At 38.9% G+C, this 13135-nt stretch overlaps 1 protein-coding gene across 4 annotated transcripts in view; it reads left to right on the top strand.

Moving 5' to 3' along the window:
* The window catches only part of ANAPC1 (anaphase promoting complex subunit 1), a 210012-nt gene that overhangs the window by 101969 nt on the left and 94908 nt on the right, over positions 1–13135 (top strand). For all 4 annotated transcript variants that reach the window (XM_023742799.1, XM_004388850.2, XM_023742800.1 and 1 more), the window contains 3 exons: positions 2813–3027; positions 5750–5868; positions 9124–9395. In XM_023742799.1, coding sequence (XP_023598567.1) covers positions 2813–3027; positions 5750–5868; positions 9124–9395 — 606 coding nt within the window. The remainder of the gene's footprint in view (positions 1–2812; positions 3028–5749; positions 5869–9123; positions 9396–13135) is intronic.

The following is a 13135-nucleotide window of genomic DNA, read 5'->3' as shown; positions in this document are numbered from 1 at the left end:
AGGGGCTGATGGCTGCCCCGGACTGTCTGAGAGGAAAGCGTGTTCCTGTTCCCTGTAGCATGTAGGTGGGTGGATTTTGTAGCAGGACTATGAGCACCCAGTGCTGTTGGTTGTAAGGAGTAGGGGACACCACTTATTCTTGGACCCCTGTCATGAGTTTCTAGGTGGTGTGGGTGGAGCCACCAGTCCTGAGACCCCTGATGTGGGCAGGTGAGGAACCTGCTTAATGGGCAGAGCAGTGTCAAATGTCACGAACCTGCCACTTCACAGCTGAAACAGTTGAAGTTAGACTTCAGGTATGTACCCTCTTGTGGTGTGGTAATGAGGGCCCGTGCTTTTGGAATGGGTCCACACAAGTGTATGCCGGTGTTAAAGGCATTCAAAGTCTGTGGACCCCTCATGCCTGTGCCTAGGCAAAGGAGTTGTGCCTATCCTGAGTTCCTGATTTAGGGGAGCTGGCAGATTATTTTTTTCCTGTTTGTTAATTTTTGCCCTTTCTAATGCCAGGAGAGTGGCTCAGGGTACGTGACGGGTCCTACTTCTAACCCAGGGGACTCGGCAATCTGTGAAGCTGGCCTGGGACCCGCTCAGAGCAAGGAGCGGGGAGATAAATGTGAGAGAGTTTTTTCCCAAAGAGGGGTGTTTTTTTTTTTCCTTTTTTTAAATTGTGCTTTAGGTGAAGGTTTACAGAACAAATAGTTTCTCATTAAATAGTCAGCTATTGTTTTACGACATTGGTTAACAACCCCCACGACATGTCAACTCTCTCCCTTCTTGACCTTTTTTTTTTTGGTGAAAATATACATAGCGAAAGTTACACCATTTCAAAAATCTCTACATGCACAGTTCAGTAACATCAATTACATTCTTCCAGTTGTGCTGCTATTCTCACTTTAGATGAAGGTTTACAGAACAAAATAGCTTCTCATTAAACAGTTAGTATACATGTTGCCCTATGACAATGGTTAACAACCTCACTACATGTCAGCAGTGTCCTTACTTAACCTTGGGTTCCCTATCACCAGCTTTCCTGTCCCCTTCTGCCTTCTAGTCCTTGTCCCTGGACTGCTGCACCTCATTAGTCCCATTTTGTTTTATGGTGGTGTCCAGTCACCAGCTGGCAGTGAACCTCGGGAGTGACTTCACCACTGAGCTAAAAGGGTGTCTGGGGGCCATACTCTCGGGCTTTCTCCAGTCTCCTTCAGGCCAGTAAATCTGGTCTTTTTGTGTGTATTAGAATTTTGTTCTACATCCTTCTCCAGCTCTGTCCAGAACCCTCTGTTGTGATCCCGGTCAGAGCAGTCAGTGGTGGTAGTCGGGCACCATCTAGCTGTACTGGACTTTGGTGGAGGCCTTGGTAGCTGTGGTGCATTAGTCCTTTGGACTAATCTTTTCCTTGTATCCTGTTCTCTTCATTCTCCCTTCCTCCCGAAGGAGTGAGACCAGTGAAGTGTCTTAGATGGCTGCTCACAGGCTTTTAAGACCCCAGACGCTACTCACCAAGGTAGAATGTAGAACATTGTCTTTATAAACTGTGTTATGCTAATTGAGCTAGATGTTCCCTGAGACCATGGTCCCCATAGCCCTCCACCCAGCAGTTCAGTCAGGAGGGGTATTTTTCGGTCTGCGTGTTTGGCCAGACACAAGTACTTACGCTGATTGAGCGTTGCTTTTCACTGGTTCTTGATGACCAAGTAGACTGTCTGCCTCAGGGCCTCTCCTCATGTGGTAAACGCCTCCCGAGCTCCACTGCTTGCCTCACTGAGCTTGCGAGCCAGTCCAGCCTGAAGGGTGTCAGCTCTGTCTGGGTCAGTTTTGGTAACTCCTTGCTGCTTCTCAACCTTCTTTCCCTCCACCTGCCACTCAGTCTGATTCCTCAACTTTACCTTTGATGTTCAGGGCTCCTAGGTTATCTAACATATATAATTGATTCACTTGTTTTTTGGGTCTTTGTTGTAAGTGGGACCACAGGAAGCGTCTGACTACTCCGCCATCTTGGCTCTGCCTCCAAGAAAGAGGTTTTGGCTTTAGCAGCTAAGTGGATGGAAGTGCCATGTGGAGTAATAATTTTAAATGGCTAGCTAACATGTAGACATCAGTTTTTTCCCTTAAATTCTTGTTGCAGTCTAAGTACTTTTCATAGCACCAAAAGGCAAACCCCCGCCCACACTTATTTTTAACCACTTTAAGTTAGTTAATAAATTAATATTGTTCCTCTGAACCAAAGACTAAACTCCCATATGTTATTCCTTTCTCCACCTCCTTTGAATGTTTGTATGTACATGTGCACTTATGTGAATATACATCTCTGTTTTGTATAGGTATAAGCATGTTCCTCTGTGTTGGTTCAGTTTGCTGTAAGAGTCTTGATAAATATTTAGTTGCTTTGAATGTGAGGCAGAGGTTACTGTGGAGAGAATTATTTCACTTCTGGTTGATTTATTTTGCATTGGTTCAGAAGTATAGTTAGGAAAAAAGATTTTCTAGAGAATTTTTTTTAGACTTCCTTTTTGTTACATTAATTTTTGAAAATACTTTTATGTTTGGTATCAAGAAAACTTATCTATCTTCGGCTAATCTCTGTTTACGATTCCTTTAATTGTTTACAAGTTGACTTCTACGTCAATTTTAGGGTGCTTTTTAAGGCTTGAGGTTTTTAAACTTTAAACCAATAAGTATAAGTTTTCTTTTGAATGTACATACTTTGTCTGTGCCAGTATAGCCTTGGCACATTATCCTTTATATCCTCCTGTCCAATAAGTGCATGTTGACTGGTTTTTTAATTATTACTACAATAAAGTCTGTTACTCAGGTGCTCTCATCAGATGTTCCTTCAGGAACAGAAGCTGAGGAAGAAGATGATGGCATGAATGACATGAACCAGGAGGTTATGTCATTAATATGGAGCGAAGATTTAAGGGTGCAGGATGTGCGAAGACTTCTTCAAAGTGCGCATCCTGTCCGCGTCAATGTAGTACAATACCCAGAACTCAGTGACCACGAGTTCATTGAAGAAAAAGAAAACAGGTAAAGGAAAATACTGTTCATTATCTCAAGTCTTGTCAGTTTTTTTGTTGTTGTTGTTACATTTGGGACTTGTTTTATATTTCTTCTTTATTACAATTTTTAGCATTTGATAACCCTAAAATGATACTTTAAAATGTGTCACGTGCTTTAAGTTTTCATTTAGCGTCAGTAACCGTACATGTTTTCAAAGTATCTGTGACATTTGATGACATAATTATTGAATTTCAGACCCTCATTCTCTTGAAATACAGTGGTGTACTATTTAGAAAAGGTGAATCTAAAACTATTTGCTGATGGTTAATTACCTCAAGAATTTACAAACAAAACAAAACACTGAACTCATTTTCTGTGTCTTTATCAAGAATAGATTTTGCTTTTTTTTTTTTTTTTTTGGTGTAGTTTAAACTTATACCATTATTTTTTTTTCAAAAGTGTTAGGCAATGTTCTGTAAGACTTCTCTCCTGCGATTCTGTTTAACACATATCTCTTGATAAAGTGTAAGACTCAGTAGTAGTGACATTCCAGAATTATTGCCTTGGATCTCTTCAACTTATATTTTAAAATTACTGTCTTGTCCGTTTATCTGCCTTGTCTCCATCATCTGTCATTGTTCCACCACTGTTTTCTAGTTCTCCTTTCTTTTTCTGAGGAGCCGTGGTGGCGTAATGTTAAAGCACTCAGGTGCTAATCAGAAGGTTGATGGTTTAAACCCACCTGCTGGTTTGAGCCCACCAACTGCTTCACAGGAGAAAGATGTGGCAGTCTGCTTCCATAAAGATTACAGCCTTGGAAACCCTACGGGGCAGTTCTGCTCTGTCCTGTATGGCTACTATGAGTCAGAATCAACTCAACAGCAATAGGTTTTTCCCTTTTCTTATTGTACTGTTTCAAGGGGAAAGGTCACCCACACGAAGCCACAGGCTCCTGAAGATCTGCATTAGTCATTATCTCTGTTTTGCTGTTTCCTCTCCATATGTACCCAGATGTTGTTGTTAGTTGCCATCGAACTGATTCCAACTCATGGCAATCCCATGTTTGTCAGAGTAGAACTGTGTTCCATAGAGTTTTCAGTGGCCAATTTTTTGAAAGTAGATTGCCAGCCTTTTTCTGAGGCACCTCTGGGTGAATTTGTTCCTGTAACCTTTTGGTTAGCAGCCAAGCGCATTAACCATGTGTCTTATAATCAGCAGCATCCGAAACTAAAGGAGTACAGTATTATCGTTATCATTATTATAGTTTGTGACTTCTACAAGGCTAAATTGGCTTATGTCTAAGACATCCACTAAAAAAGTTCTATGCTATGCAGCCTCCTGACTTTTTATTTCCTTGATCCCAAATTAATGTAGGGCATTGTTCCCAAACAATCTTAGGACAGCAAAGTTTTCTTGTCCAGTAAGCTAGAAAAGAAGCTATATGTGAGTACAGTTAGGGAAGGAGCACACCTGAAAAAATGTTACCTCTTGTTAGCCTGTGAAGAAATAGTTCTGTCTTCAGATATAACTTGTATAACTGTTTCCTAGTTATAAATGCTTCCACTTCCAGCATTTTTGTTAGTTCTTGTTTTGTTTTAAGAGGCTATATGAAAGATAATTTATTTTAATATAGAAAAAGTTAGCGTGGTGTAATAGTCTCAGAATATATCCCACAGAAGTCATTTTAACCTTGAATATACCTGATATATAATGCTATTAGTTCTGTAAAACATAGTCATCATGTAAAAACAATGTTTTATATGTAAAACTGATCCTGTGTTTTCCCTGGAGACACATGAAATCCATCCTCCTCCAGTATCAGGTCTTCCTTTCCTTCCTTATGTAGAAACAATGGAGCTGGCACTTCTGAGGCTGTATTGCCAAGAGATGGAAGGTGTACTGAGGAAGCTAGACTGAAGATAACAGGATGATAACATCCAAAAAAGTATATGTTTCTTTGAGAAGGTTAGCATCAGTTAGAGCAGAATTTTAAATTTCCCTTTTTGGATACCTAAGGAGAGTTGGCTTGGTTGATAGACCAGATGGTTTGCATTTAAAGCAAGTATGAAACAAAACAAAGGAAATATGTCTCCCCACCTAGAGTCTTTAATGGGAGCAAAAGTATTAAAATGAGAACAACTGTGTTTGGATGGTGTCTTAGTCATCTAGTGCTGCTATAACAGAAACACCACAAGTGGATGGTTTTAATGACTAAAGTCCAAATTCAGGGTGTCAGCTCCAGGGGAAGGCTTTCTCTCTCTCGGCCATCTCATCTGTGTTCCCCCAGACTAGAGCTTCTCCGTGTAGGGACCCAGGTCCAAAGGATGCACTCTGCTCCTGGCACTGCTTTGTTGATGGTATGAGGTCCCCCAACTCTCTCCTCACTTATATCTTTTATATCTCAAGAGATTGCCTCAGGACACAATCCAGTCTTGTAGATCCAGTCCTGCCTTACTAACAGAACTGCCACCCATCCTCCCTCATTTAACATCATAGAGGCAGGATTTACAACATACAGGAAAATCACACAGTACCAGGAATCATGTTGCAGCCAAACTGATATACACATTTTTGGGGGGACACAATTCAAACCATAACAGATGGGATACCCACATCTTTGTGTGGATTTACTTTGAGGTGACTTCATGTTACATAGCACATCTTCTTTCAAAATATTTGCCTGCAGATTGCATTCTAATTATGTTTTCCTTTAAAAATTTTTACATGTTGATTTTTACTTTAATTTTAGATTGCTCCAGTTGTGTCAGCGAACTATGGCCCTCCCAGTGGGAAGAGGGATGTTTACCTTGTTTTCATACCATCCGGTTCCAACAGAACCATTGCCTATTCCTAAATTGAATCTGACTGGTATGTTAAATTCTGGGCTTAATGAGAAAGAAAAATGATAAGTACGTGTCTAGTAGAGTTCTTTTGAATTATTTTGGTTAACACCAAAGAAATGTTCTTCTATCCTCAATGACTTAAAATATTGTTAATAGCTACTTTAGTGGTTATTAAAGCCAAATAATAAATCAGACTAAACAATGAGTGAAGGAGAATATAACCCATTACTAATTTTTGTTGCTAATGAGACCATTTCAAGGTATAAAAAGCCACTTGTACAAGTTCAGAAAGATAATACTGATAGTGAGAAGATTATTTAACTTTAATCTCAAAGTGTAATATGTAGAAATATTTAGTCTTCAAAATGTCATGTTTTGTCTTGTTATTAATATATGATCATGGTGCAAAGGAAAATGCTCCAAGCAAAAAGAGAAAAAAAGGTTATTATAGTAGTCCTACTCTCCAGAGTTCACTACTGTTAACGTTTTAGTGTATGCGTTTCCCAGTTTATTTATACGTAGTTATAATGATATATTTGTTTAATTATCAGAAAATTTACATCTGTTTTATAAACGTAAAATTTTACTATAAAGTGAGCATCCTTCCATGTCTAGCATATGTATGCATACAAACATATGCATGAATGTACGCTCATATGTAGCCCTGGCGGCAAAGTGGTTAAGAGCTCAGGCTGCTACGCAAAAGGTGGGCAGTATGAATCCACCAGCCACTCTTTGGAAACCCTATGGGACAGTTCTGCTCTGTCACATAGGGTCGCTATGAGTCGGAATCAACTCGATGGCACACAACAGCAAAAACATACACATACGTATTGTATGTACATATTTGTAATCAACAACTTCATTTTTACTGGATTCAGCTATTTCAGTGGATATACCATATTTATATAAGCAACTTGATATTGCTAGAAATTCTAATTTTTGCTGTTAAAAACATTGTTGGCACATATTCGTCCTATTTATTTAGGATTAAGGCTTAGATCAGGAAGATGAATGGTTTCAAAGCTTTGCTGTAACATGTTGCCCAGTTGCCTTTGTAGTTGATGATATGAGTTTTTACTTCTGCCAGATATAAGCATGCCCATTTTCCAGTATTCTTGATTACAGTGGGTTTTACAATGCATGTCCATCTTAAACTGGTTTAAGTATAGAATATGTATAAAGGCCTTAACATAAGGTATATGTTATCTATACAGTAATCTATAGTGTCTAATAGATGTGTCTTAGTTATCTAGTGCTGCCATAACAGAAATACTACAAGGGATTGACTTTAACAAACAGAAATTTATTCTCTGACAGTCTAGGAGGCTAGAAGTCCAAATTCAGGGCACCAGCTCCAGGGGAAGGCTCTGTCTCTCTGTCGGCTCTAGGGGAAGGTCGTTGTCATCAGTCTTTCCCTGGGTCCAGGAGTTTTTCACCGCAGGACCCTGGATCCAAAGGACACACTCTTCTCCTGTCTCTTCTTGCTTAGTGGTAATGAGGTCCGTCCCTTCTCTGGTTGATTCTTTTTTATATCTCAGAGGAGATTGACTCATGATACAACCTAATCCTATAGATTGAGTCCTGCCTCATTAACATAACTGCCTCTAATCCTGCCGCATTAACATCATAAAGGTTAGGATTTACAACACATAGGACAATTACATCAGATCACAAAATAGTGGACAGCCATGCTATACTGGGAATCATGGCCTAGCCAAGTTGACACATGTTTTGGGGGTGACACAGTTCAATCCACAGCAATATATAAACCTAATTCCTCAATTTTTTAAGGTGCCTAACTTTTAAAATCTAGAGTCCCACTCTGTTTTGTAAAGAGTTTATGCTTTGAGTAGCATGCTTTGAGATCAGCTGAGTAAAGAACACATTCCTGTCTCCCATATTACCTGTGTTGTAGAGTCATAAGCTCATTAAGGGGCACAGCAAGCAGAGTTGCTTTCAATATTTAAATTGTTCTCTTCCTTAAAAATCAAGCTTGTATGGCAAAATATTAACAATTGTTGAATCTTAGCAGATGGTGTGATATGGTATATAAGTGTTCACAGTCCTAGTCTTTCAACTGTTTAGAAATTTTTTCATATAAAAAATTTGGGTCAAAAAGGAAAAGAATCTTACGCAAAATTGGAAATAATTAAAATATATTAAATCTGGGCAGTAATGCTTGAGTGAGTGTTAAATACTTGAATCATTATCTTTACTTTTTTCTGAATTTATTTAGTTAAATTTGCATCATTTAAAATGTGTTTATAACATGGTAAGTTTGTACAGTAACTAGAATATTTATTTTAAATATTCATGACTTGAGCTAATACGGAATATTCAAAATTTAAAAAGGACTCAGTATTTTTCTGTACACACTGTAGATTAAAACCAAAAGAAAGCAGAAAGGAACTCAGAATATAGCATCATGAACGTTTAATTTACATTGCTCTTAAATAATATTGACCATGAAACTAAATTTGGTGCACGTTTTTTTTTCTTTTTGGCTTACCGGGTAACTCAAGTCTCTTAGAGGATGCTGTCTCTGAATGCAGTCTGACATTTTTACAATAGCATGTAATTAGATATAGATATATGTAGATAGATATGAAAACAACAAAAAAGATTCCATTGCCATTGGGTCGATTCAGACTCGTAGTGACCCTATAGGACAGAGTAGAACTGCTCCATAGGGTTTCCAAGGAGCAGCTGGTGGATTCAAACTGCCCACCTTTTGGTTAGCAGCCAACCTCTTAGGGCGGATTTATAAAGGTCCTTGTCTCTCTTTTCAAATGTCATTTTTCGTTAATGTGCAGAGATATTATATTTACTGTCAGTAACCGTAGGGAGGGTATATTTGAAGTTCACATCAGTGTAATTAATCTCCTGTTAGAATTTATATTCATATAATTTAACTGTGACATTAGCTTTCATTTTGGTTTCTAATTAAGCTTCCTGCTGTACGGAAGGGAGATAGAAAGTTAGATTTCAAGTAGTAGGTATTTTAATCAGATATATATATAAATTTAAATTGGTATCTGTTATCTTATTGTAGCCTTCTACATCTTACTAAAAAGGACAATGAATGATTTTAAACTATTAGGTTTTGTCCACCTTGCATCAAGTTTGTTTCCTAGGTTTAAAAGTTTATGTGCTTATAGAGATCTAACACCATACAGGTATTATGGACTTAAGAGTTTTGTCTTCAAAGTTCTAAATTTAATAATTTGGTGTTATAAATTTTTATTCTCTCGATGTTAAATTTTGTTTGACTGGATAGGCCGGGCCCCTCCTCGGAACACAACAGTGGACCTTAACAGTGGAAATATCGATGTGCCTCCCAACATGACAAGCTGGGCCAGCTTCCATAATGGTGTGGCTGCCGGCCTGAAGATAGCCCCTGCCTCCCAGATCGACTCGGCTTGGATTGTTTACAATAAGCCCAAGCATGCCGAGTTAGCCAATGAGTATGCTGGCTTTCTCATGGCCCTGGGTTTGAATGGGCACCTTACCAAGCTGGCCACTCTCAACATCCATGACTACTTGACCAAGGTGAGAACTTGTGCTCCCAACTCCTAGTATGATGCCTCACCTGGACTATTGCAGTAGCTCCTAACTGCTCTACTTGCCCTTCTGTCTTCGTTCTTGTACTGATAGATCCGTTCTTCTCACAACAGGCGAAGTGATCTTTCTAAAGTGTAAATCAGAATATGTCACTCCCCTGGTCAAAACCATTTATTGATCTTCATTGTCCTTAATGTACAGTTGTCCCTTGGTATCTGCAGGCGATTAGTTCCAGGACCCCCCCATGGATACCAAAATCTGCAGATGCTCAAGTCCCTGTATAAAATGACGGATGTAGTATTTGCATATAACGTATGCACATTCTCCTGTATACTTTAAATCATCTCTAGATTACTTATAATACCTAATACAATGTAAATGCTATTGTAAATATTTGTTATACTGTATTGTTAAGGGAATAATGACAAGATGCAAGGTGAACAATGCTCAGACACCGAGTGTTGGAGAGAGACTGAGGATCTGTGAAATAGTGGGAGGCTACAGCAGGGTGTGTCTACATATCATTTCATTCACGTGGATTCAGCGTAGTGCTCAGCATGTGGCAAATTCAAGTTTTGCTTCTTGGAACTTTCTTTCTTTTCAAATCTTTTTTTTTTTGGTCCATGGTTGGTTGAATCTGTGGATGCAGAACCCGCAGATACAGAGGGCCAGTTGTACATTTTAGGGGTTTATGTGAGTCTACCCACTTCTCCAGTCTTACTTTGTTTTACTCTTTAACTTGTTCCCCACTGTCCAGCCATATAGATTGGCTGTGTTAGCTTCTTGGCAATCTACACTCTGCTATTTCAGAGCCTTATGTTTTTTTTTCTTTGAACAGATTTATTGAGATATAATTCACATGCCATACAAGTCACCCATTTAAAATGTACAAGTCAGTGGTTTTTAGTATATTCAAGAGTTTTGCATCCATCACCACACTCAGTTTTAGAACATTTTCATCACCCTGTAAAGGAACCTCATACCCATTAGCAGTTGTTCCCTGTTTCCTCCAGCCCCTGGCAACCACTTTCTGTCTCTGTGGATTTGCCTATTCTTGACCTTTCATATAAATGGAATCATACAATATGTGGTCTCTTGTGACTGGCTTCTTTCACTTAGCATAGTATTTTCAAAGATCATCTGTGTTCTAACATGTATCAGTATTTCATTCCTTTTTATTGTCAAATAATATTCTGTTGTACAAATACACCATATTTATTCAGTCATCAGTTGATGGACATTGGATTATTTCCTTTTTTTGGCTATTATGAATTATGCTGTTAAGAGCATTCTCTGCAAGTCTTTGTATGGATATTTGTTTTCATTTCTCTTTGATAGATACCTAGGAGTGGAATTATTGGGCCATATGGTAACTCTTTGCTTTACTTTTTGAGGAACTCCCAAACTGTTTTCCAAAGTGACTGCATGCTTAAAATTTTCCAGCAATGCGTGAGCATTCCAATTTCTCCACATCATTGATAATACTTGGTATTGTCTGTCTTTTTAATTATAGTCATCCTGTTATTCTTGTTATTGTTGCTAGTTGCGATGAAGTTGATTCTGACTCAAGGTGATCCCATGTGTGTCAGAGTAGAACTGTGCTTCATAGCATTTTTAAGTCTGTGACTTTGGAAGCAGATCGCCAGGTCTGTCTTCCAAGGTACCTCTGGATGGGTTTGAACCGGCAACTGTTCAACTAGTAACCCAGCCCTTAACCATTGGTGCCACCCAGGGACTCCATACTCATCCTAGTGGGTATAAAGTGGTATGTCATTGTGGTTTTGATTTGCATTTCCTTAATGACTAATGATATTGAGCATCTTTTCATGTGTGGAGCCCTGGTGGTGCAGTGATTAAGTGTTTGGCTCCTAACCAAAAGGTCGGCAGTTCAAATCCACCAGCTGCTCCTTGGAAACCCCATGGGGCAGTTCTCCTCTGTCCTCTAGGGTCGCTATGAGTTGAAATTGACTTGATGGCAATGGGTTTTGTTTGGTTTATAGGCCATTTATTTATCTTCTTAGAAATATTCATATACTTTGCCTATTTTTCATTTGGGTTGTCTTCGTATTTAAATTGTAGGAGTTCTGAAAGTATCCTGGATACCAGCCCCTTAATATATGTCTGCAAAAATTTTCTCCCATTCTCTGGGTTGTCTTTTCACTTCCTTTTTTTTTTTTTTTTTTTACTTTAAGCCACAAAAGTTTTTAATTCTGATGAAATCTCATTTTATCTATTTTTTTTTTTTTGTATTGCAGGTGAAAGTTTACCGTGCAAATTAGTTTCTCATTCAAAAATCTATACACAAATTCTTTTGTGACATCTATTATAATCCCTGCAATATGTCAGCACTCTCCCCCTTTCCCTTTACACCCTAGGTTCTCCATATCCATTCGACCAGTTTTCCTGTCTCTTCCTGCCTTCTCATCTTTGATTTTGCGCACGTATTACCCATTTGGTCTCGTATACTTGATAGAACTAAGAAGCATGTTTCTCACGTTTGTTACTGTTTGTTTTACTGGCCTGTCTAGTCTTTGGCTGAAAGGTGGACTTCGGGAGTGGCTTCAGTTCTGAGTTAGCAGGGTGTCCGGGGGCTATAGTCTCAGGGGTTCTTCCAGTCTCTGTCAGACCAGTAAGTCTGGTTCTTTTCTTTTTGTGAATTTGAATTTTGTTCTGTATTTTTCTCCTGCTCTGTCCGGAACCCTGTATTGTGATCTTTGTCAGAGTGGTCGGTGGTGGTAGCTGGGCACCATCTAGTTCTTCTGGGCTTAGGCTGGTGGAGGTTGGGGTTCATGTGGTCCATTAATCCTTTGGAATGATATTTTCCTTGTGTCTTTGGTTTTCCTCATTCTTCTTTGCTCCGGACAGAATGGGACCAATGATGTATTTTATTTTAGATGGTCGCTTGCAAGCTTTTAACCCCAGACAGTACTCCCCAAAGAAGCATGTAGAACGTTTTCATTATGACCTATGTTATGCCAGATGACCTAGATGTCCCCTGAGACCATGGTCCCCAGCCCTCAGACACAGTAACTCGGTCCCTCAAGGTGTTTGGATGTGTCTATTAATCTTCTATCACTTTGCCTTGGTTAAGTTGTGCTGACTTCCCTTATATTGTGTGTCGTCTTTTCTTTCACAGAAGTTAAAACTTGTCTACTTTCTAGCTAGTGATTTACTGTCCCCACCTTTACCCTCCCTTGTAACCATCAAAGATGTTTTTTTTCTGTGTATAAACCTTTTCTTGAGTTTTATAATAGTGGTCTCATGCAATATTTGTCCTTTTATGATTGACCTTATTTCACTCAGCATAATGCCCTCCAGATTCATCCATGTTGTGAGATATTTTGCATATTCATCATTGTTCTTTATTGTTATGTAGTACTCAGTTGTGTTTATGTACCATAGTTTCTTTATCTATTCATCTGTTGATGGGCACTTAGGTTGTTTCCATCTTTTTGCTGTTGTTAATAATGCTACAGTGAACATGGATGTGCATATGTCTATTTGTATGATGGCTCTTATTTCTCTAGGATATATTCCTAGGAGTAGGATTGCTGGATCATGTGATGTTTCTAGTTCTGGCTTTTTAAGGAAGCACCATATCATTTTCCATAGGGTTGTACCATTTTACATTCCTACCAGCAGTGCATAAGAGTTCCAGTCTCCCCACAGCCTCTCCAACATTTGTTATTTTCTGATTTTTTGATTAGTGCCAGTAATGTTGGCATGGG

The sequence above is a fragment of the Trichechus manatus genome, unplaced genomic scaffold (genome assembly GCF_000243295.1).
Source record: "Trichechus manatus latirostris isolate Lorelei unplaced genomic scaffold, TriManLat1.0 scaffold00219, whole genome shotgun sequence".
In the NCBI taxonomy this organism is placed as follows: Eukaryota; Metazoa; Chordata; class Mammalia; order Sirenia; family Trichechidae; genus Trichechus; species Trichechus manatus.
Note: the sequence above shows the minus strand (reverse complement) of the source record. Positions and strands in the feature narration are given on the sequence as shown.